The sequence below is a fragment of the Phyllobates terribilis genome, unplaced genomic scaffold (assembly GCF_046119375.1).
Source record: "Phyllobates terribilis strain yellow unplaced genomic scaffold, ASM4611937v1 Scaffold_60__1_contigs__length_8166268, whole genome shotgun sequence".
NCBI lineage: Eukaryota > Metazoa > Chordata > Amphibia > Anura > Dendrobatidae > Phyllobates > Phyllobates terribilis.
The window spans coordinates 8,063,003-8,087,500 of NW_027362820.1; the positions used below are offsets into that span (position 1 = coordinate 8,063,003).

A 24,498-nucleotide genomic window follows, 5' to 3' on the forward strand; every position below is an offset into this window, starting at 1 on the left:
CGACTGGACAGTCGCCTGCGAGACAGCTTTCGGGGCACTCAAAGCCGCCCTAAGTAGCTCCCCTGTACTGCAAGCTGCCGACTTCGACCGGCCGTTTGTGGTACAGACCGACGCCAGTGACTTTGGCCTCGGTGCTGTGCTAAGTCAGGTCAACACGACAGGCCAGGAACATCCTGTCTTGTACCTGAGCAGGAAGCTACTGCCCCGGGAGGTGGCTTACTCCACGGTGGAAAAAGAATGCCTGGCAATTGTATGGGCCCTGCAGCGTCTGCAGCCCTACTTGTACAGGAGCCATTTCACCGTGGAGACGGACCACAACCCCCTCAGCTGGTTACACACGGTCTCTGGGTCGAATGGCAGGTTGCTACGCTGGAGCCTCGCTCTCCAGCAGTACCACTTCTCCATTCGCCACAGAAGAGGCCGTGACCACGGTAACGCTGACGGGTTATCCCGGCAAGGGGAGGGTGCAGAAGGACGCACGGGGGAACACAGGAATGTGCTACCCCCTCGCGCCCTCGTATAGGGGGAGGTGTGATGAACCCGTAGCCGCCATCTTGGTAATGATAAATCATATCCAGGGATGGCCACACTTCAGCAGCCCCCACCCTTGGGACCTTCTGTTAAAACGTCAACTAGATAGTTTCCCCTCATCCAGGCTCCTGTAAGATAAGAAGCCCCAGGGCCTACTTAACACTTGAATGCTAGGAGCTTCAAAGACTTCGAGAGGAAACACAGCCAGCAGGGGGGAGTGCTTCGTCCATCTGTAACTGACCATTTGTCCCATAGGACTAGTTTCTTTGTCTGTCACAAGCATGGAGGCATAAGATATAGAAACATGAATAGTACACGCATGTTGCGTGGGATGGGCCAATAAAAAATATCACGGCGTCCCGGAGCCATTGCGTACACAAGCCTCCGCGGTAGACGTTGGTACGTGCTCTGGAAGCCAAGATATAGCGCTGAGCCATTCCTGAGGACCGTATGGTATCATAATTGATATCAAAAGGTCGGTTACGGCGGCCCGAATCCATGGGAACCCCTGGGGGTATCATGAGACCATCCCAGAAGAAGTTATTGGGTTCCTTAGAATTTGGGCTTCTGATCGAAGTTAGACCTGAGGGTGGAGATTGAGCCAGCTGACCTCACCAGCAGTGGGCGGGACGGGGCAGGTAAGATAGCAGGACAGACAAGAGATAAGTCAGTCTTGACCCAAGAGTGGGGTGCTGAACATCTGAGCACCAGCTGAGGCCACCAAGGGGAGGAGCAGTTTGACCATGCGGTGGTAGGCCTCAGCCTGTAACAAAGAACCGTGCCTGCGACCGCAGAATCCTCTCCCTGCGTCACAAGAAAATCAAGAAACCGGTAACTGATATGCTGTGGTGATTCTGTGTGTTGTATTCCATTGTTGTATCGTTTAGCCTGACCTTATACCTGTGTATATTTAGTTGTATATCGTGTATCTAGTGTATTATTATAATCAATTACCTCAAGTAATTGTGGGCCTGCCTTTTATTCTGCATAATGAACGCACGTCCGTGTGAGCTCGGCTCAAGCCAAAAACGCTACCCAGGGTTGGTTCCTGACCCGATATAGGCCCATTCACGGACTGGGCGTATATCTAAAATAGGGACTGGTGGCAGCATACCAACTGGGGATTGGGGAAGGCTGGTAGTGACGGTCGGAGGTTCAGATATATATATTCCTGGCGCGGCCAAGGAAGATATATATACCGCCCTCACTACAGAGGGCCCCGATACCCAGTAGGTTACAGGACAGTCTCTCTGGCGACCGCTTATCCTAGGTGCAGTTCCTTGACTGACCTGAGGCTAAGAGGGCGCTAGCGAGTTGTGCTGTGTAGTGACGTTACGGTTTAGTGACGTTGAAGGGATAACACTCTACCGTGTTCCCTGCGCTGGCTGCAGCTACCTGGCACTACTTTCTCTAGGTGCAGTACCTTGACTGACCTGAGAGGTAAGGGGGCGCCAGAGAGCTGCACCCACCGGCCGGCTTTCATCACACCATACATAGCTAGAGAGGTTGCTACGTAATAAGGGACAGTGCCATACATACTTAGAGAGGATGCTACATAATAAGTGACAGCGCTAAACATACCTAGAGAGGATGGTACGCAATAAGGGATGGCGCCATACATAGCTAGAAAGGATGTTATGTAATAAGGAACGGCACCATACATAGCTAGAGAGGGTGCTACATAAAAAGTGACAGCGCCATACATACCTAGAGAGGATGCTATGTAATAAGTGACAGCGCCATACATAGCTAGAAAGGATGTTATGTAATAAGGGAAGGCGCCATACATAGCTAGAGAGGGTGCTACATAATAAGTGACAGCGCCATACATACCTAGAGAGGGAGCTGCGTAATAAGAGAAGGCACCATACATAGCTAGAGAGGGTGCTACGTAATATGACAGCGCTAAACATACCTAGAGAGGATGGTACGCAATAAGGGATGGCGCAATACATAGCTAGAGAGGGTGCTACGTAATAAGGGACAGCGCCATACATACCTAGAGAGGGTGCTGCGTAATAAGAGAAGGCATCATACATAGCTAGAGAGGGTACTATGTAATAAGTGACAGCGCCATACATAGCTAGAGAGGGTGCTACGTAATAAGGGACGGCGCTATACATAGCTAGAGAGGTTGTTACGCAATAAGGGACGGCGCCATACGTAGTCAGAGCGAATGCTACATAATATGTGTCAGAACCATACATAGCTAGAGAGGATGTTACGCAATAAGGGAAGGTTCCATACATAGCTAGAGAGGGTACTACGTAATAAGGGACGGCGCCATACATAGAGTGAATGCTACATAATATGTATCAGCACCATACATACATAGAGAAGATGCTACGTAATAAGTGACAGCGCCATACATACCTAGAAAGGATGCTACGTAATAAGGGAAGGCGCCACACATAGCTGGAGAGGGTGCTACGTAATAAGTGACAGCGCCATACATACCTAGAGAGGATGCTATGTAATAAGGTAAAGCGCCACACATAGCTGGAGAGGGTGCTACGTAATAAGTGACAGCCCCATACATAGGTAGAGAAGGTACTACATAATAAGGGACGGCGCCATACATAGAGCGAATTCTACGTAATATTTATCAGCACCATACATACATAAAGAAGATGCTACGTAATAAGTGACAGCGCCATACATACTAGAAAGGATGCTGCGTAATAAGGTAAGGCGCCACACATAGCTGGAGAGGGTGCTACGTAATAAGTGACAGCCCCATACATAGCTAGAGAGGGTACTACGTAATAAGGGACGGCGCTATACATAACTAGAGAGGATGCTATGTAATAACGGAAGGCACCCTACATAGCTGGAGAGGATGCTACGTAATATGTAACAGCGCCATTCATACCTAGAGAGGCTGCTACATAATAAGGGAAGGCGCCATACATAGCTAGAGAGGATGTTACGTAATAAGGGATGGCGCCATACATAACTACACTGTGTTCCAAATTATTATGCAAATAATATTTTCTCAGATTTTCCCAAATTACCTATATGAATTGCAGTCATTGTAATTTTCCAGTCAAATAACTATTAGAGTACAATTGAAAGGTTTTTGTACAAACTGCCTATGATAACAGTATATTTTTAAAAAAATAAAAAACTCAAACTGCACTCAAAATGCATGTTCCAAATTATTATGCACAGCAGAGTTTTCAACCTTTTCATTTTAATAAAGAACAAAACAATGGTCATTTTTGAAATTATAAGCATTAGCAGGTTATTACAAACTGAAATCAAACAGTTTTCAACTCAAAACTTTATTCTAGGTGATGTTACATTTGCACATAGGACCCCTTGTTCGAAAGGAGCTTCTGAACTCTCTCGTCCATTAAATTTGTCAGGTTTTTGATGGTTTCTGCTTTAATTGTTTTGCATGAGGACAGAACACCCTCCCAGAGCTGTTGCTTAGATGTGAGCTGCCTCCCGCCATCATAGACACTCCTTTTGATGATGGTCCAGAGGTTCTCAATGGGGCTGAGATCAGGGGAGCATGGGTGCCTCACCATAAGTTTGTCCCCTTTTATGCCCATAGCTGCCAGAGATGCAGATGTGTTATGTGCAGCATGAGACGGGGAATTATCATGCATGAAATGATCTCAATGGTCCAGATGGATGGAGTGGAGAATGGCTGGTTGATGGACACCCCATGCAAACATGGCTACGACGCTAACAAGGAGGAGGTGGAGTAATGTTTTGGGCTGGAATCATGGGGAGAGAGATTATCGGCCCTTTTAGGATCCCTGAAGGGGTAAAGATGAACTCTATAATGTATGTTGAGTTTCTCAAACAGCACTTCCTTCCATGGTTCAAGAAGAAGAACCGTGCATTCCGCAGCAAGATCATTTTCATGCATGATAATGCCCCGTCTCATGCTGCACATAACACATCTGCATCTCTGGCTGCTATGGGCATAAAAGGGGACAAACTTATGGTGTGGCACCCATGCTCCCCTGACCTCAACCCCATTGAGAACCTCTGGAGCATCATCAAAAGGAGTGTCTATGATGGCGGGAGGCAGTTCACATCTAAGCAACTGCTCTGGGAGGATATTCTGTCCTCATGCAAAACAATTAAAGCAGAAACCATCCAAAACCTGACAAATTCAATGGACGAGAGAGTTCAAAAGCTCCTTTCGAACAAGGGGTCCTATGTGCAAATGTAACATCACCTAGAATAAAGTTTTGAATTAAAAACTGTTTGATTTCAATTTGTAATAACCTGCTAATGCTTATAATTTCAAAAATGACCATTGTTTTGTTCTTTATTAAAATGAAAAGGTTGAAAACTCTGCTGTGCATAATAATTTGGAACATGCATTTTGAGTGCAGTTTGAGTTTTTTATTTTTTTAAAAATATACTGTTATCATAGGCAGTTTGTACAAAAACCTTTCAATTGTACTCTAATAGTTATTTGACTGGAAAATTACAATGACTGCAATTTATATAGGTAATTTGGGAAAATCTGAGAAAATATTATTTGCATAATAATTTGGAACACAGTGTAGAGAGGGTGCTACGTAATAAGTGACAGCGCCAAACATGCGTAGAGAGAATGCTACATAATAAGGGATGGCGCCATACATAGCTAGAGAGGATGCTACGTAATAAGGGATGGCGCCAGACATAGATAGAGAGGGTGCTACGTAATAAGTGACAGCGCTATACATAGCTAGAGAGGATGCTATGTAATAAGGGAAGGCACCATACATAGCTAGAGAGGGTGCTACATAATAAGGGATGGTGCCATACATAACTAGAGAGGGTGCTACATAATAAGTGACAGCGTCAAACATACGTAGAGAGGATGCTACATAATAAGGGATGGCACCATACATAGCTAGAGAGGATGCTACGTAATAAGGGAAGGCGCCCTACATAGCTAGAGAGGATGCTACGTAATAAGGGACAGCACCATACATACCAAGAGAGGATGATACGTAATAAGGGAAGGCACCATACATAGCTAGAGAGGATGCTACGTAATAAGGGATGGCGCCATTCATAGCTAGAGAGGGTGCTACGTAATAAGGGAAGGCACCATACATACCTAGAGAGAGTTGTACCTAATAAGGGACGGCGCCCTAGATAGCTAGAGAGGATGCTACATAAAAACGGGCAGCATCATACATAGCTAGAAAGGATGTTATGTAATAAGGGACGGCACCATATGTGGAACCCCAGGGGTCTGGTTACCACAGTAATAGCAATATTACGTCTGTGAGCAGGTGGGAGGTCTCCTGGTCAGGAATCCTAAGCATGCAACATCTCCTGCCCAGTCCTGGGAGGGGAAGAACTTCCCCTATATAAACTGGGGCTGAGGCGGGGTTAGGGAGAAGAAGAGGAGTCCCAGACAGAGACACAGTCTGGTCTGGAGTGGAGCTGATACAGGGAGAGCAAGATCAGGAGCTCTGTGGGAGCAGTGATAAAAGGGGTCAGAGACTGGAAGCTGTAGAGCTCGTCCTGACTGAAGAGATCTCACCGGACACGGAGTCCGAGGCTGTGGGGACTGAGCCATACCCAGCAGCAGAAACCGACTGGCAGGGGATTTCAGGTCCTCTGGCCAAGAAACCCGAAGGCACAGTCACACGCAAGGGACCAGCACCGCTGTCGTGGAGCGGAGGCTACCAGAAGGCCCCGAGTCACCGGCCATACGGGTGAGCACCACACGGTACACTCAGGGACGTGGGCTACTTTTACCCGCTTCTAGCAAGGTAGCCAGGAAGAGTACAATTAGTGGGGAGGCCTACAACTCCGCCTGGCCAGGGGAGATCCTATCTGCTCACGGACTGACCAGGCCCCGATCGCTAGCCAGTACTCCCGGGAGGGTCTACCTTTGCCACCAGTAAAGACCCTGAACTACACCGCACCGTCTCTGAGTGGTTCCTGGTGCCTGCGAGCAATTCCACTATCCCCATCATCCACGTCCGCTGCCCTGAGGCCATACCCCTCCCGTTGGGGGTTATACTATCCACGCTGCACAACCGTACCACCGGCCTCAGCGGTCTGCCCTGCAGCGGCGGTTTCATAACCGCATTCAACGGGTGGCGTAGTCGAACACTATAACATCTTATACTAAACTCCGCCGCTTTGTTTGACACCCTGGGCACGGACCGGGTCACCGCCACGAGGACTACTATCCCCAGCAGATCCGGCTCCGGGTATCCCCCTGCCCAGCAGAAGCAGCACAGGCCCAGGGGGCGCGTCAACTTTGGCGTAGTCGGCAGGATTTCGTGCCCGCAACCACCGGGTACTGCGTGCCTGAAAAAGACTGTTAAACTTACCTGTGGTGAAGATTGCCGCCATCCGACGCCATCTTTTGCCTTCTTCCCGCCATCCGTGGAGTTTTCCCGCCATCCGACGCCATCTTTTGCCTTCTTCCCGCCATCCGTGGAGTTTTCCCGCCGTTGGACGCCATCTCGAGGACGCCGCGCGGGAAGAAGAGGGGCGTGGACTCCGAAAGCGCGCGAGAACTGAAGCCCCGCCTCACGTCCGGACGTTGCGTAAGGTCCTGGAAGGAACCCAGCAGACGCCGATGTCACAGGAGCGCGACGGAAGGTCCTCAACCCTGACGATCCCCTGCGGAGCCGCGGCCTACGGAAGAGGATCATCGCAAGGTAGGCCACGGTCCACTAGGGGGGAGGAGGATGTCGGATACGGAGGAGAGCTTCACTGCCACAGCCACCGCCAGCACCACCGCTGCTGCGGTCATGCCTTTCACCATGCCCTACATCCCGGGGGCAGCCTGGCTACCCCAGTACTCAGGGGAGTCACATACCCTAAATGACTTCAGAGAAAGGCTGGATAGCCTCTTCCAGGTGTACCCCCTCACAGAAGAGCAAAAAGTGAGCATCCTGGTGGCTCAATTAACAGGGGCAGCCCAAAGGGAGGTAAAGTCCTGGCCACTTGGGAGGAGGAGGACTGTCGCAGAGATACTAGCCCGGCTGAAGGACACCTTTGATACCCGTACCTCAGCCGAGATTAAGCTTAGATTCTACGGGTGCAAGCAGCGAGCACATGAGAATAAAAGGGACTATGCGCTAAACCTACAAGAGGCCCTGAGAGCCATTAAGCAGGCCGACCCTGACGGCGTGGGAAACGAAGACAAACTGTTGACTGAACAATTTATAGAGGGTCTACATTGTAATGCCCACCGAACCCAGTTGCGGGCCATGGCCTTACAGGACCCTCATCTGGACTTTGCACAGTTCAAGGACAGAGCCATCCGGGTGCTCCGAGAACCGGCACCAGGTGGCGCTGTGACCCACAAACGCCCTGCTACCACTTACCACCAGGAGACGGCGCCCTTGTCGGCAGGGCCTGTGGGAGCTGATGCGCAGGCTTTAAACAATGACCCGGCTACAGACCTGCACCATCAGGTCCAAGAGCTAACTAAAAGCGTTGCCATGCTAACCCGAACTGTGCAGTCTTTACAGGTTTCTACTCCAGGGAAGATCCAGCTGGCATCCGGACTGGAGGATATCCCGTGGCGCCGACCAAGGAGGACCCCACCGGCCAGAGGAAGACCCAGCGACCGATACAACGAGGACGGACAACCCATCTGCCGCCGCTGCAATCAACCCGGACATATGGCAAGGTACTGTCCTTTAAACTGGCACAACCTGGGGTAGAGGGTCAACCCCTAGGAATAAGATCACCAGGCCTATCGAACTGGCGTGACAAATACGTGGGAGGACGTCCAGTCTTGCCTGTGGTACTGGATGGCATTCCTATGAGTGCCCTACTTGACACCGGGTCACAGGTCACCACCATCCCGTACGTGCTCTTCAAGCAGTACTGGAATGACTCGGATATAACCCGCTACCCAGACGACGACTTGAGTATCATCGCCAGCAATGGTCAGCCCGTGCCACAGATCGGATTTAAAGAGATGACCATTAAAATCGGTAAAGTCGAACTGGCAGCACAGGGACTGATCATTGTAGACATTGACAAGCGCGAGAGTCACCCAAAGATAACTCTAGGAACTAATGTGATTGAAAATTGTCTTGCAGAGGTGATTCTCATTTTACAGCAGGTTGCCAAGAACGCCAGCTCCGGTCAGCAGCGAGTGCTCCAAAAAGAGATCCGGGCACTGATGCGACGGCAACAAGTGGAACTCTCCGGTGGTGAGATAGGTAGCGTGAGAATGTGTGACCCGTTCCCTATTGCCATGCCCCCAAAAAGTGAGATGATGATTTGGTGCCGGGCAGCTATTGGTCTCAGAGGTAGAGACTACCAAGCAATGGTAGAACCCGTCTACTCAGACAGTAGGCCCACCATTTTGACAGCACGGGGGGTGGTTGATGTACGCCATGGGAGGGTGCCCGTTTGCATAATAAATATCGGGAAGAGGGAAGTGTACCTGCCCCGGTATGCTACGCTAGCCAAATTGTATACCATCAACCAAAATTCTGTACAGTCCGTGGAACCCTTGCCTCCATCTCATCCAGAGGAAGGTAACGACTCTAAGCAACAAATGGAGGACTGGTGTCAGCAACTGCATTTGGGTACTGACTCCACTCCCTCACACCAGAAACAGGGAGTCTATCGGGTGGTTCGAGAGTACGAGAGAGTGTTTAGTAAACACCCGCTAGACTTCGGGCGAGTAAAGGGGGTAGAACACCACATCCCCACGGGAGACCATCCTCCCATAAAGGAGAGATACCGACCCGTACCCCCTGCACACTACCAACACGCCAAGGGGATGCTTAGAGACATGAAGGAGGCTGGGGTAATCAGGGATAGCTGTAGCCCCTGGGCAGCTCCACTAGTCTTGGTTAAAAAGAAAGACAACACTATGAGAATGTGTGTAGATTACCGGAAAATCAACCGTATCACACACAAAGATGCTTACCCCTTACCAAGGATAGAGGAGTCTTTGGCTGCTTTAAAATCTGCTAACTTCTTCTCCACTTTGGATCTCACTAGCGGGTACTGGCAGGTTCCTGTAGCAGAGGCGGACCGGGAGAAGACCGCATTCACCACCCCGATGGGACTTAGCGAGTTTACCTGCATGCCGTTCGGACTCTGCAACGCACCAGGAACCTTCCAACGATTGATGGAATGCTGTCTGGGACACCGGAACTTTGAGATGGTCCTGCTGTACCTGGACGATGTTATAGTTTATTCCAAAACCTACGAGGACCACCTGAAACACCTGGCGGAGGTGTTTGAAGCCCTGGCAAACTACGGTCTGAAGGTGAAACCGTCGAAGTGTCACCTGCTAAAACCAAAAGTGCAGTACCTGGGACACGTGGTGAGTGCTGACGGAGTGGCCCCCGACCCTGATAAGATCACCGCGATTAAGGAATGGCCAAGACCCTCCAGCGTAAAGGAAGTGCGGCAGTTCCTCGGGTTGGTAGGCTACTACCGAAGATTCATTCCCGGTTTCACCAAAAAGGCAGCTCCTATGCAGGACCTCCTGATAGGCCAGTCCAGGAAGGCCAAGAACCAGAAGCCGCCCTTCAGATGGGAGAAGCTGGAAGAAGAGTCCTTCTGCCAGCTGAAGATGGCCCTCACGGGGGATGAAATCCTGGCGTACCCTGATTACAGCCAGCCCTTTATCCTCTACACCGACGCAAGTAACATCGGGCTGGGAGCCGTACTGTCCCAGATCCAGCAGGGGAGAGAACGGGTAATTGCTTACGCCAGCCGAAAACTGCGACCCACCGAAAGAAACCCTGAGAATTACAGCTCATTCAAGCTAGAGTTCCTGGCAGTGGTGTGGGCAGTCACCGAACGCTTTAAGCACTACCTCGCCTCTTCCCGGTTCACCGTGTACACGGATAACAACCCGTTGACACACCTGGACACTGCAAGACTCGGTGCCCTGGAGCAGAGATGGATGGCCCGCCTGTCCAACTATGAGTTCACGATCAAATACCGGGCAGGACGCTCCAATACCAACGCGGATGCCTTGTCCAGAATGCCAAACCTACCGGACGTAGGGGAAGATCCAGGGGAACTGGAAGAAGTTGAACTCCCCGCGTTTCATCGTCATGGGACTACCCAGTATTCCCACCGTGTAAGGGGTAAGCAATCCGCTACGTTCAACCCCTTACCTCATTACAACTGGGCAGAAACGCAAGACAGTGACCCCGCCGTCCGACTGGTGAAGGAGATGCTGACTCAGCCAGATGCCCGCCTTGACCCAGACGCTCCGGAGGAGACCAAGCAACTGTGGGCTGAGAAGGGTCGACTGTTCCTTTACAAGGGGAAGTTGTGGCGCAGAATGGTTAACTCCCGGACGCATGAACTGGTCTGGCAAGTAGTGGTGCCAAGAAGAGACGCGGCAATGGTACTGGAGGCATACCACGACGGAGCTGGGCACTTCGGATGGAAGAAGCTGGAGTTCCTGCTGCGCGGGCGGTTCCACTGGGTAGGCATGAGAGGAACCATCGAGAGGTGGTGCAGAGACTGTGGCCCATGCAACCTAAGAAGGAAGGACCGTGCCAGCCAGAAGACTCCCCTGCAGTCCATCGTCACCAGGCAGCCATTGGAACTGGTAGCCTTGGACCATGTAAAACTGACCCCCAGCAGAAGTGGCTACGTCTATGCGTTAACCATCGTGGATCACTACTCCCGGTTCTTGGTTGTAGTCCCCGTCAAGGACTTAACGGCTCAAACAGCAGCTAGAGCCTTCCAGCAGCACTTCTGCCGTCCACACGGATACCCAGAGCAGGTGCTGACGGACCAAGGACCTGCCTTTGAAGAGAAAGTCTTCCAGGAGTTCTGCACTCTGTATGGCTGCCGGAAGATAAGAACAACACCCTATCATCCGCAAACCAATGGACTCTGCGAGAAGATGAACCAGGTGGTGATAGACCTTCTGAAAACATTGCCCCTGGAAGAACGCAGTCTGTGGCCTGAGAAACTGCCTGATCTGGTGGACCTATACAACCACATCCCTGTAGGTTCTACCAACTGTACCCCGGCTTACCTAATGAGAGCAAGACCTGGTAAGCTGCCTGTTGATCTGGATATGGGAGTCCTGACACCCGAGAACACTTCACCAGAAGCAGACTGGGACACAGAGAGGCAGCAGCAGTACCGGAAAGTACAGGAGAGCGTTGAGCGAAGTCTCTGTCAAGCAAGAGAAAGACAGGAGAAGACTTACAACCAGCATGCTCCCGCTGTTCCCCTGGTACCTGGAGAGCAGGTCTTGAAGAGGAAAAGACGGCTCCACAAGTTGGACGACCAGTGGGAGAAGGACCCGTACACCGTACTGCCATCAAGCCATGAAAACCCAAAAATCTGCACAATCAGTAAGGATGGAGGAGAAACCACAGCCATTGTCTCCCGAGATCACCTGAAGAAGTGTCCCGAGCAACTACGAAACCCTGAAGAAGATCACGAAAACCCTCGACCCGCAGAGGAAAGGGAAGAGATGGTCAGTACTGTACTCGGAGACTTCCCTCGGTCTTGGACACAAGTAAATGGCGCTGTTGTGGTACCCGTCCTCACCTTCCTCCAGCCAGCATCCCAAGTGCCTACGGAAAAACAGGTAGAGCTGGAAGAGCAACCGGTCCAGGAGGCAGAAGACCCCACACAAGCAGACCAGGAGAATCGACCCTCTGCTTATAGTGAGCCTGCCGTGCCCCTAGTGAGCCAAAGAGTCCGTAGACAGCTGCCCAGCTTACGTTTGACAGCTCCTACACCCTGTAGCTCAGGACCGGTCAGTAAGCTCCGTAGGTCTACTAGGGCCACTAGAGGCCAGTTGCCCGTACGTTGGAGGATCTAAAGTGTTCAGACTGTTTTATTGGTATTTACCTGTTTACTGTTGCTTGTAAATAATTATGTTTTTTCTAGTTATTTTATAGGTGTCTTTTGTGGATTAACCGGAACTCTGTTGTATATATGTTTGGAGCGTAACCCAGGAACGGACTAAAGACTGTTAAAGACTCGGGGCAGAACAGACCCCTACCTGGTTACGGCTCCCTGTTCTTTGGTGAAATGGACACCCTTTTTGCTTCAAAAATTGCACCCGGTTGCGGACACGCCGTGACCACTCTAATGTGTTTTTCCTTACTGTATTGTTCCTGTTTATACCCTGTTATGTTTTCAAAAATATGTTTAGTCCCGGAGTACTAAATTTTACTAGGGGGGAATGTGGAACCCCAGGGGTCTGGTTACCACAGTAATAGCAATATTACGTCTGTGAGCAGGTGGGAGGTCTCCTGGTCAGGAATCCTAAGCATGCAACATCTCCTGCCCAGTCCTGGGAGGGGAAGAACTTCCCCTATATAAACTGGGGCTGAGGCGGGGTTAGGGAGAAGAAGAGGAGTCCCAGACAGAGACACTGTCTGGTCTGGAGTGGAGCTGATACAGGGAGAGCAAGATCAGGAGCTCTGTGGGAGCAGTGATAAAAGGGGTCAGAGACTGGAAGCTGTAGAGCTCGTCCTGACTGAAGAGATCTCACCGGACACGGAGTCCGAGGCTGTGGGGACTGAGCCATACCCAGCAGCAGAAACCGACTGGCAGGGGATTTCAGGTCCTCTGGCCAAGAAACCCGAAGGCACGGTCACACGCAAGGGACCAGCACCGCTGTCGTGGAGCGGAGGCTACCAGAAGGCCCCGAGTCACCGGCCATACGGGTGAGCACCACACGGTACACTCAGGGACGTGGGCTACTTTTACCCGCTTCTAGCAAGGTAGCCAGGAAGAGTACAATTAGTGGGGAGGCCTACAACTCCGCCTGGCCAGGGGAGATCCTATCTGCTCACGGACTGACCAGGCCCCGATCGCTAGCCAGTACTCCCGGGAGGGTCTACCTTTGCCACCAGTAAAGACCCTGAACTACACCGCACCGTCTCTGAGTGGTTCCTGGTGCCTGCGAGCAATTCCACTATCCTCATCATCCACGTCCGCTGCCCTGAGGCCATACCCCTCCCGTTGGGGGTTATACTATCCACGCTGCAAAACCGTACCACCGGCCTCAGCGGTCTGCCCTGCAGCGGCGGTTTCATAACCGCATTCAACGGGTGGCGTAGTCGAACACTATAACATCTTATACTAAACTCCGCCGCTTTGTTTGACACCCTGGGCACGGACCGGGTCACCGCCACGAGGACTACTATCCCCAGCAGATCCGGCTCCGGGTATCCCCCTGCGCAGCAGAAGCAGCACAGGCCCAGGGGGCGCGTCACATACATAGCTAGAGAGGGTGCTACGTATTAAGGGACAGCACCATACATAGCTAGAGAGGATGGTACGTAATAAGGGATGGCGCCATACATTGCTAGAGAGGGTGCTATGTAATATGGCACAGCGCCATACATAGCTAGAGAGGATGGTACGTAATAAGGGACGACGCCATACATAGCTAGAGAGGTTGCTACGTAATAAGTGACAGCGCCATACATACTTAGAGAGGATGCTACGTAATAAGGGACGACACCATACATAGCTAGAGAGGGTGCTACGTATTAAGGGACAGCACCATACATAGCTAGAGAGGATGGTACGTAATAAGGGATGGCGCCATACATAGCTAGAAAGGATTTTAAGTAATAAGTGACAGTGCCAAACAGATGTAGAGAGGATGCTACGTAATAAGGGAAGGCGCCCTACATAGCTAGAGAGGATGCTACGTAATAAGGGACAGCACCATACATACCTAGAGAGGATGCTACGTAATAAGGGAAGGCACCATACATACCTAGAGAGAGTTCTACCTAATAAGGGAGGCGCCCTAGATAGCTAGAGAGGATGCTACATAAAAACGGGCAGCATCATACATAGCTAGAAAGGATGTTATGTAATAAGGGACGGCACCATACATAGCTAGAGAGGGTGCTACGTATTAAGGGACAGCACCATACATAGCTAGAGAGGATGGTACGTAATAAGGGATGGCGCCATACATTGCTAGAGAGGGTGCTATGTGATATGGCACAGCGCCATACATAGCTAGAGAGGGTGCGACGTAATAAGGGACGACGCCATACATAGCTTGAGAGGTTGCTACGTAATAAGTGACAGCGCCATACATACTTAGAGAGGATGCTACGTAATTAGGGACGGCGTCACACATACCTAGAGAGGATGCTACGTAATAAGGGAAGGCACCATCCATAGGTAGAGAGGGTGCTACATAATAAGTGACAGCGCCATACATACCTAGAGAGGGTGCTGCGTAATAAGAGAAGGCGCCATACATAGCTAGAGAGGGTGCTATGTAATAAGGGAAGGCACCATACATAGCTAGAGAGGGTACTATGTAATAAGGGACGGCGCCATACATACCTAGAGAGGATGCTACGTAATAAGGGATGGCGCCATACATAGCTAGAAAGGATTTTAAGTAATAAGTGACAGTGCCAAACAGATGTAGAGAGGATGCTACATAATAAGGGATGGCGCCATACATAACTAGAGAGGGTGCTAAGTAATAAGTGACAGCGCCATACATAGCTAGAGAGGATGCTACGTAATAAGGGAAGGCGCCCTACATAGCTAGAGAGGATGCTACGTAATAAGGGACAGCACCATACATACCTAGAGAGGATGATACGTAATAAGGGAAGGCACCATACATAGCTAGAGAGGATGCTACGTAATAAGAGACAGCGCCAAACATACCTAGAGAGGGTGCTACGTAATAAGGGATGGCGCCATACATAACTAAAGAGGGTGCTACGTAATAAGGGACGGCGCCATACATAGCTAGAGAGGATGATACGTAATAAGGGAAGGCGCCCTACAAAGCTAGAGAGGATGCTACGTAATAAGGGACAGCACCATACATACCTAGAGAGGATGATACGTAATAAGGGAAGGCACCATACATAGCTAGAGAGGATGCTACGTAATAAGGGAAGGCACCATACGTACCTAAAGAGCGTTCTACCTAATAAGGGACGGCGCCCTAGATAGCTAGAGAGGATGCTACATAAAAACGGGCAGCATCATACATAGCTAGAAAGGATGTTATGTAATAAGGGACGGCACCATGCAAAGCTAGAGAGGGTGCTACGTAAGAATTGACAGCGTCAAACATACCTAGAGAGGGTGCTGCGTAATAAGAGAAGGCGCCATACATAGCTAGAGAGGATGCTGCATAATAAGGGACGGCACCATACATACCTAGAGAGGGTGCTACGTAATAAGGGACGGCGCCGTACATAGAGTGAATGCTACGTAATATGTATCAGCACCATACATACATAGAGAAGATGCTATGTAATAAGGGAAGGCACCACACATAGGTAGAGAGGATGCTACGTAATAAGGGACGGCCCCATACATAGCTAGAGAGGGTACTACGTAATAAGTGACAGCGCCATACATAGCTAGAGAGGGTGCTATGTAATACGGGATGGCGCCATACACACCTAGAGAGGGTGCTATGTAATAAGGGACGGCACCATACATAGCTAGAGAGGGTGCTATGTAATACGGGATGGCACCATACATAGAGCGAATGCTATGTAATATGTATCAGCACCATACATACCTAGAGAGGATGCTACGTAATAAGGGCCGGCGCTATACATAACTAGAGAGGATGCAACATAATAAGTGACGGCGCTATACATAGCTAGAGAGGATGTTACGTAATAAGGGATGGCACCATACATACCTAGAGAGGATGCTATGTAATAAGGGAAGGCACCATACATAGCTAGAGAGGGTGCTACGTAATAAGTGACAGCGCCAAACATACCTAGAGAGGATGCTACGTAATAAGGGATGGCACCATACATAGCTAGAGAGGATGCTATGTAATAAGGGAAAGCACCATACATAACTAGAGAGGATGCTACATAATAAGGGATGGCGCCATACATAACTAGAGAGGGTGCTACGTAATAAGTGACAGCGCCAAACATAAGTAGAGAGGATGCTACATAATAAGGGATGGCGCCGTACATAACTAGAGAGGGTGCTACATAATAAGGAACAGCGCCATACAAAGCTAGAGAGGATGCTACGTAATAAGGGAAGGCGCCTTACACAACTAGAGAGGGTGCTACATAATAAGGGACAGCGCCATACAAAGCTAGAGAGGAGGCTACGTAATAAGGGAAGGCGCCCTACATAACTAGAGAGGGTGCTACATAATAAGGGACAGCGCCATACAAAGCTAGAGAGGATGATACGTAATAAGGGAAGGCGCCCTACATAGCTAGAGAGGATGCTGCGTAATAAGGGAAGGCGCCCTACATAGCTAGAGAGGATGCTACGTAATAAGGGACAGCACCATACATACCTAGAGAGGATGTTACGTAATAAGGGAAGGCACCATACATAGCTAGAGAGGATGCTACGTAATAAGGGACGACGCCATACATAGTTAGAGAGGGTGCGACGTAATAAGGGACGACGCCATACATAGCTAGAGAGGTTGCTACGTAATAAGTGACAGCGCCATACATACTTAGAGAGGATGCTACGTAATAAGGGACGGCACCATACATAGCTAGAGAGGGTGCTACGTATTAAGGGACAGCACCATACATAGCTAGAGAGGATGGTACGTAATAAGGGATGGCGCCATACATTGCTAGAGAGGGTGCTATGTGATATGGCACAGTGCCATACATAGCTAGAGAGGGTGCGACGTAATAAGGGACGACGCCATACATAGCTAGAGAGGTTGCTATGTAATAAGTGACAGCGCCATACATACTTAGAGAGGATACTACGTAATTAGGGACGGCGTCACACATACCTAGAGAGGATGCTACGTAATAAGGGAAGGCACCATCCATAGCTAGAGAGGGTGCTACATAATAAGTGACAGCGCCATACATACCTAGAGAGGGTGCTGCGTAATAAGAGAAGGCGCCATACATAGCTAGAGAGGGTGCTATGTAATAAGGGAAGGCACCATACATAACTAGAGAGGGTACTATGTAATAAGGGACGGCGCCATACATAGAGCGAATGCTACGTAATATGTATCAGCACCATACATACCTAGAAAAGATGCTACGTAATAAGTGACAGCGCCATACATACCTAGAGAGGATGCTACGTAATAAGGGATGGCGCCATACATAGCTAGAAAGGATTTTAAGTAATAAGTGACAGTGCCAAACAGATGTAGAGAGGATGCTACATAATAAGGGATGGCGCCATACATAACTAGAGAGGGTGCTAAGTAATAAGTGACAGCGCCAAACATACGTAGAGAGGATGCTGCATAATATGGGATGGCGCCATACATAACTAGAGAGGGTGCTACGTAATAAGGGACGACGCCCTACATAGCTAGAGATGATGCTACGTAATAAGGGAAGGCGCCCTACATAGCTAGAGAGGATGCTACGTAATAAGGGACAGCACCATACATACCTAGAGAGGATGATACGTAATAAGGGAAGGCACCATACATAGCTAGAGAGGGTGCTACGTAATAAGAGACAGCGCCAAACATACCTAGAGAGGGTGCTACGTAATAAGGGATGGCGCCATACATAACTAAAGAGGGTGCTACGTAATAAGGGACGGCGCCATACATAGCTAGAGAGGATGATACGTAATAAGGGAAGGCGCCCTACAAAGCTAGAGAGGATGCTACGTAATAAGGGACAGCACCATACATACCTAGAGAGGATGATACGTAATAAGGGAAGGCACCATACATAGCTAGAGAGGATGCTACGTAATAAGGGAAGGCACCATACGTACCTAAAGAGAGTTCTACCTAATAAGGGACGGCGCCCTAGATAGCTAGAGAGGATGCTACATAAAAACGGGCAGCATCATACATAGCTAGAAAGGATGTTATGTAATAAGGGACGGCACCATGCAAAGCTAGAGAGGGTGCTACGTAAGAATTGACAGCGTCAAACATACCTAGAGAGGGTGCTGCGTAATAAGAGAAGGCGCCATACATAGCTAGAGAGGATGCTACATAATAAGGGACGGCACCATACATACCTAGAGAGGATGCTACATAATAAGGGACGGCACCATACATAGCTAGAGAGGGTGGTAAGTAATAAGGGACGGCCCCATACATAGCTAGAGAGGGTGCTACGTAATAAGTGACAGCGCCATACATAGCTAGAGAGGGTGCTATGTAATACGGGATGGCGCCATACACACCTAGAGAGGGTGCTATGTAATAAGGGACGGCACCATACATAGCTAGAGAGGGTGCTATGTAATACGGGATGGCACCATACATAGAGCGAATGCTATGTAATATGTATCAGCACCATACATACCTAGAGAGGATGCTACGTAATAAGGGCCGGCGCTATACATAACTAGAGAGGATGCAACATAATAAGTGACGGCGCTATACATAGCTAGAGAGGATGTTACGTAATAAGGGATGGCACCATACATACCTAGAGAGGATGCTATGTAATAAGGGAAGGCACCATACATAGCTAGAGAGGGTGCTACGTACTAAGTGACAGCGCCAAACATACCTAGAGAGGATGCTACGTAATAAGGGATGGCACCATACATAGCTAGAGAGGATGCTATGTAATAAGGGAAAGCACCATACATAACTAGAGAGGATGCTACATAATAAGGGATGGCGCCATACATAACTAGAGAGGGTGCTACGTAATAAGTGACAGCGCCAAACATAAGTAGAGAGGATGCTACATAATAAGGGATGGCGCCGTACATAACTAGAGAGGGTGCTACATAATAAGGAACAGCGCCATACAAAGCTAGAGAGGATGCTACGTAATAAGGGAAGGCGCCCTACAGAGCTAGAGAGGGTGCTACGTAATAAGTGACAGTGCCATACAAAGCTAGAGAGGATGCTACGTAATAAGGGAAGGCGCCCTACATAACTAGAGAGGGTGCTACATAATAAGGGACAGCGCCATACAAAGCTAGAGAGGATGCTACGTAATAAGGGAAGGCGCCCTACATAACTAGAGAGGGTGCTACATAATAAGGGACAGCGCCATACAAAGCTAGAGAGGATGATACGTAATAAGGGAATAAGGGAAGGCGCCCTACATAGCTAGAGAGGATGCTGCGTAATAAGGGAAGGCGCCCTACATAGCTAGAGAGGATGCTACGTAATAAGGGACAGCACCATACATACCTAGAGAGGATGTTACGTAATAAGGGAAGGCACCATACATAGCTAGAGAGGATGCTACGTAATAAGAGACAGTGCCAAACATACCTAGAGAGGGTGCTACGTAATAAGGGATGGCGCCATTCATAGCTAGAGAGGGTGCTACGTAATAAGGGAAGGTACCATACACATCTAGAGAGAGTTCTACCTAATAAGGGACGGCGCCCTAGATAGCTAGAGAGGATGCTACATAAAAACGGGCAGCGTCATACATAGCTAGAAAGGATGTTATGTAATAAGGGACGGCACCATACATAGCTAAAGAGGGTGCTACGTAATAAGGGATGGCACCATACATAGCTAAAGAGGGTGCTACGTAATAAGGGATGGCACCATTCATAGCCAGAGAGGGTGCTACGTAATAAGGCACAGCGCCATACATAGCTAGAGAGGGTGCTACATAATAATGGATGGCATCATTCATAGCCAGAGAGGGTGCTACGTAATAAGGCACAGCGCCATACTTATTACTCATTCTTATCTATGGGAATAACAGATGGACAGAACTGGAGAGGTGAGGACTCTGGAAATGTCTGCAGTGAGATTTATTAATGTGTCTCTCCATAACCAGAGATTAATCACGGGGCCTCCACCTCACCCCCTGATACATGAGGACATCAATGACCAGAAGATCCTAGAACTCACCTACAAGATGATTGAGCTGCTGACTGGAGAGGTGACACTGCTGGGAATACTGGGACATTATTCAGTAACACTATGGGGGGATCGAGGGGATGATGGTATCATTGTATGTGTCAGGTTTCTATAAGGTGTCAGGATGTCACTGTCTATTTCTCCATGGAGGAGTGGGAGTATTTAGAAGGACACAATCTGTACAGGGACTTCATGATGGAGGTTCCCCAGCCCCTCACATCACCAGGTAATGGACAGGACTAAATACACACGGCCTATAATTATCTGTATGTAAAGAATGAATTCAGTCCCTGTATGTGTTTCCTCCAGATCTATCCAGTAAGAGGACAACACCAGAGAGATGTCCTCGTCCTCTTCTTCCGCAGGACTGTAAACAAGAAGACCCCAATGTTCCTCAGGATCATCAGGTAGATGGAGAGAAGGTGTCATGAGATCTCCCCTATGATGTGTAGACGGCTGTGAAGGTCTTGTGCTCAGTCTTGTTTTATCCACCAGTATTATATGTTTTATACTTGTGTAATGAGAACGGTGGAGATGGCAGGATTAGAGCTGATCATAGATGAGACTTCTCCATCTGTCTGTGACTTTTACAATATTTGTTTCAGGTTGAAGATCTGTGTGTGGTGACTCTTGAAGCAATGACTCCAGCAGCAGTCCACTCCTTGTGAATCTCCCCCCAAATTTTTGAATGGCCTTTTCTTAACAATCCTTTCAAGGCTGCGGTTATCCCTGTTGCTTGTGCACCTTTTTCTACCACACTTTTTCCTTCAACGTCCATTAATATGCTTGGATACAGCACTCTGTGAACAGCCAGCATCTTTAGCAATGACCTTTTGTGGCTTACCCTCCTTATGGAGTGAGTCAATGACTGAATTCTAGACATCTGTCAAGTCAGCAGTCTTCCCCATGATTGTGGAGCCTACTGAAACAGACTAAGGGACCTTTTTAAACGCATAGGAAGCCTTTGCAGGTGTTTTTTGTTAATTATTCTAATTTACTGAGATAATGACTTTTGTGTTTTCATTGGCTGTAAGCCATAATCATCAACATTAACAGAAATAACACGTGAAATAGATCACTCTGTTTGTAATGACTATATAATATGAGTTTCACTTTCTTTAAGAACTGAAATAAATTAACTTTTTGATGATATTCTAATTTATTGAGAAGCACCTGTATCTCTAAGCTGTGTGAGGCTGATAGCTGTAATTTACTGTAATATATGCACCTGCAGGAGTTGTGTTGGCTTGAGCCCTGGTTTCATGGATTCACTCCACGTCATAAATTCCATTATGTTTTCAATCCTAAGGAATTCACATTACTGCACAATCTCTCCTGAAATGGGGGCACTAATACTTTCTCCACTCTTCTGATCAGGTTATTGTAGCTCCAATGGTCCACCATAAATAAGTGTAAGTCCGCTTTAATGTTGGAGTTCTCCCCTCATACATATGTTCTTGTTGAGGATGTAACATATTTTTTATGTATTTTTTTCCAGGTTCATTCTGTGTGATAGTTTCATTGTGGTGGGATCGGCCGGCCTCACTTATGTGACTCTGTAACTCCCTGGTAGTCTTTCAAAAAAGGTCTCCATTACCTCTTCCCAATGCCCAAGGTCTAAATATAAGACTCCTCAGCTCTGCACTATTATAAAAAGTTCATTTAAAACGTCTAATGTTTCTTCTTGAAACTCATCTGATCTGCAAATATTGGCACTTAGCGATAATTTAGATTGCCAAGAACCACATGCTCTAATTACCCCCGAGAGGTTTCACAACTATTTACTCATTTTTTTTTACTAAAGAAGACTGTTCAGCTTGATTTCTTCAGTAGATGTGTTATGGTCTATAGTCACAGTTTTGCCCATCACCCCTTTAACTTCTTTAAAGGAAATCTCTCATCCCCTGGGAGATGTGAGACCTCTAATATGGGCATACAGGTTATAGAAAAGTAAATCTATACATACCTGTAGGGCCCATAGTAGAGGTCTGCTTGCAGTGAAATTGAGTTTTATAAAATCTATCTTCATATGCTTGGCGTCCCCCGGACACCAAGAAATCCCCGCCTATCTCTTTAGTTAGCCCAGAAATCCCCACCTATCTCTTTAGTTAGCCCAGAAATCCCCACCTATCTGCTTATGTAGCATGTCCCCCTGCACATGAGCGTTGCGACTGCAGAGCGTTCCTGATGTGAGCGTCGCATTGCGCATGCGCTGGAAATGAGTTAAACCAGTGCACGTCACAGGTCCCTGTGACGTGCAGGGGAGGTGGGGAACATGCTAAATAAGCAGATAGGCGGGGACTTCTTGGCGTCCGGGGGACGCCAAGCATGTGAAAACGCATTTCATAAAACTCCATTTCACTGCAAGCAGACCTCTACTATGGGCCATACAGGCATGTATAGATCTACTTTTCTATAACCTGTATGCCCATACTATAGGTCTCAAATCTCCCAGGGGGTGGCAGATTCTCTTTAACCCCTCTACATGGATCTGGACTTACACAGAGACCCCTAGCTTGCGCCACGGTGCTATCTGCTGTTCTGTTGTGTCAGATGGGATGAATAGTCAGGTATTCGGGTCAGAACCAGGAGGGCAGAGAAAATACAAAATCAGAAGAAACGAGTAGTCAGTAAACGGGCCGAGGTCACAACAGGAAACAAATACACAAGCCGGGAGCTGATCACAGAGGACTGAACCAGAGGAGAACAAGGCTGGATCTGGCAGCTTCCGGCAATATGCTTCCAGCTTTAGTAGGGTGTGGTGCTCTCCAATTCTCTGAAGGAGGGAGCAGATTACTCCAGCTGGACAGCACACACACCATAATGCCAGACTGGATGGTACTACTGGTCCCAGCAACCCTAATCTTAATGGCTGGACAGAGCCTGCGCCGCCAGAGCTTCTGGTTCTGACGTCTCCTCCATCACCAGCGCCGCCTGCAGAATGAATAAGGCTCCTGGTGACAGAATTAGACGTTGCAGGAGCAGATCTCAGAGAAAATGGGACCCACCATTTGCAGAAACCTTGATATGACAAAATGAAAGAAAACCAGAGCAGTAGAAATCCCCATAAGGTGACTCCATCTTGGGAAGTAATCTATAGGAGTAGTGACTATTTTGACTCCACAGGCACTTTCCCTAAATTAGCACGCAGTGGATGTTGGAGAGTTAAAATTGCAAAAATGCCATTTTATTACCCAACACACAGTGCCCAGATAAATTAAGTGGGTTCTTCTCACTATAGTAATGCCAAATACATGGAGGCTAAATGTGGTTTGGGCACAGTCTTTTAGACTGTGAACTGTAATTGACTTGGTGAATAATTTTTTTTTTATTTTTTTTTTACGTAGCTTGCCATTTTTACAGACACTTTAAGTAAAAATGTTAAAAAAATGTAAGAATATTTTATTCAAAAATAATACTTAATTTTATTCTTGGCAGATGACTGTACCAGGAGATCAGAAGGACAACTGACATCTTCAATTTTTAAATCACATGAGATTGAGATCCAACAAGATGCAATTGAAATGAATGCCATTACTCCAGATATACCATCATCCCTTCACAGCAAAGATCAATCATCTAATCATTTGAAACAGGTCCTGTCTTCTGATTCATTAGCGACTACTAAGGAAAATCAAAGTTACAAAATAAGCATTAAAAAACGAACTGCTTCTAAAGCAAAGAAGCCATTTTCACGTTCAGAATATAGAAATACTCTTCTTAAACAAGAAAAAATTCGCAGATCAGATCTTGCGAGGCAGAGAACTCACACAGGGGAGAAGCCATTTTCATGTTTGGAATGTGGGAAATGTTTTAACCATAAATCAGTTTTGATTAATCACCAGAGAACTCACACAGGGGAGAAGCCTTTTTCCTGTTCAGAATGTGGGAAATGTTTTAACCATAAATCAGTTTTGATTAATCACCAGAGAACCCACACAGGGGAGAAGCCTTTTTTCTGTTCAAAATGTGGAAAATGTTTTAAACAGGAATCAGGGCTTTATAGACATCGGAGAACTCACACAGGGGAGAAGCCTTTTTCTTGTTCAGAATGTGGGAAATGTTTTAACCTAAAATCAGATTTAGTTATACACCAGAGAAATCACACAGGGGAGAAGCCATTTTCATGTCCAGAATGTGGGTAATGTTTTAACCATAAATCGGTTATGGTTAATCACCAGAGAATCCACACGGGAGAGAAGCCTTTTTCCTGTTCAGAATGTGGA

General features: G+C 48.1%; 1 protein-coding gene across 1 annotated transcript in view; it reads left to right on the forward strand.

Moving 5' to 3' along the window:
- LOC141192402 (uncharacterized) overlaps positions 1 to 24,498 on the forward strand; it is a 101,359-nt gene that overhangs the window by 76,763 nt on the left and 98 nt on the right. The window contains exon 5 of the mRNA XM_073661920.1: positions 23,711 to 24,498. This exon is cut by the window's right edge and continues 98 nt beyond it. Coding sequence (XP_073518021.1) covers positions 23,711 to 24,417 — 707 coding nt within the window. The 3' untranslated portion in view covers positions 24,418 to 24,498. The remainder of the gene's footprint in view (positions 1 to 23,710) is intronic.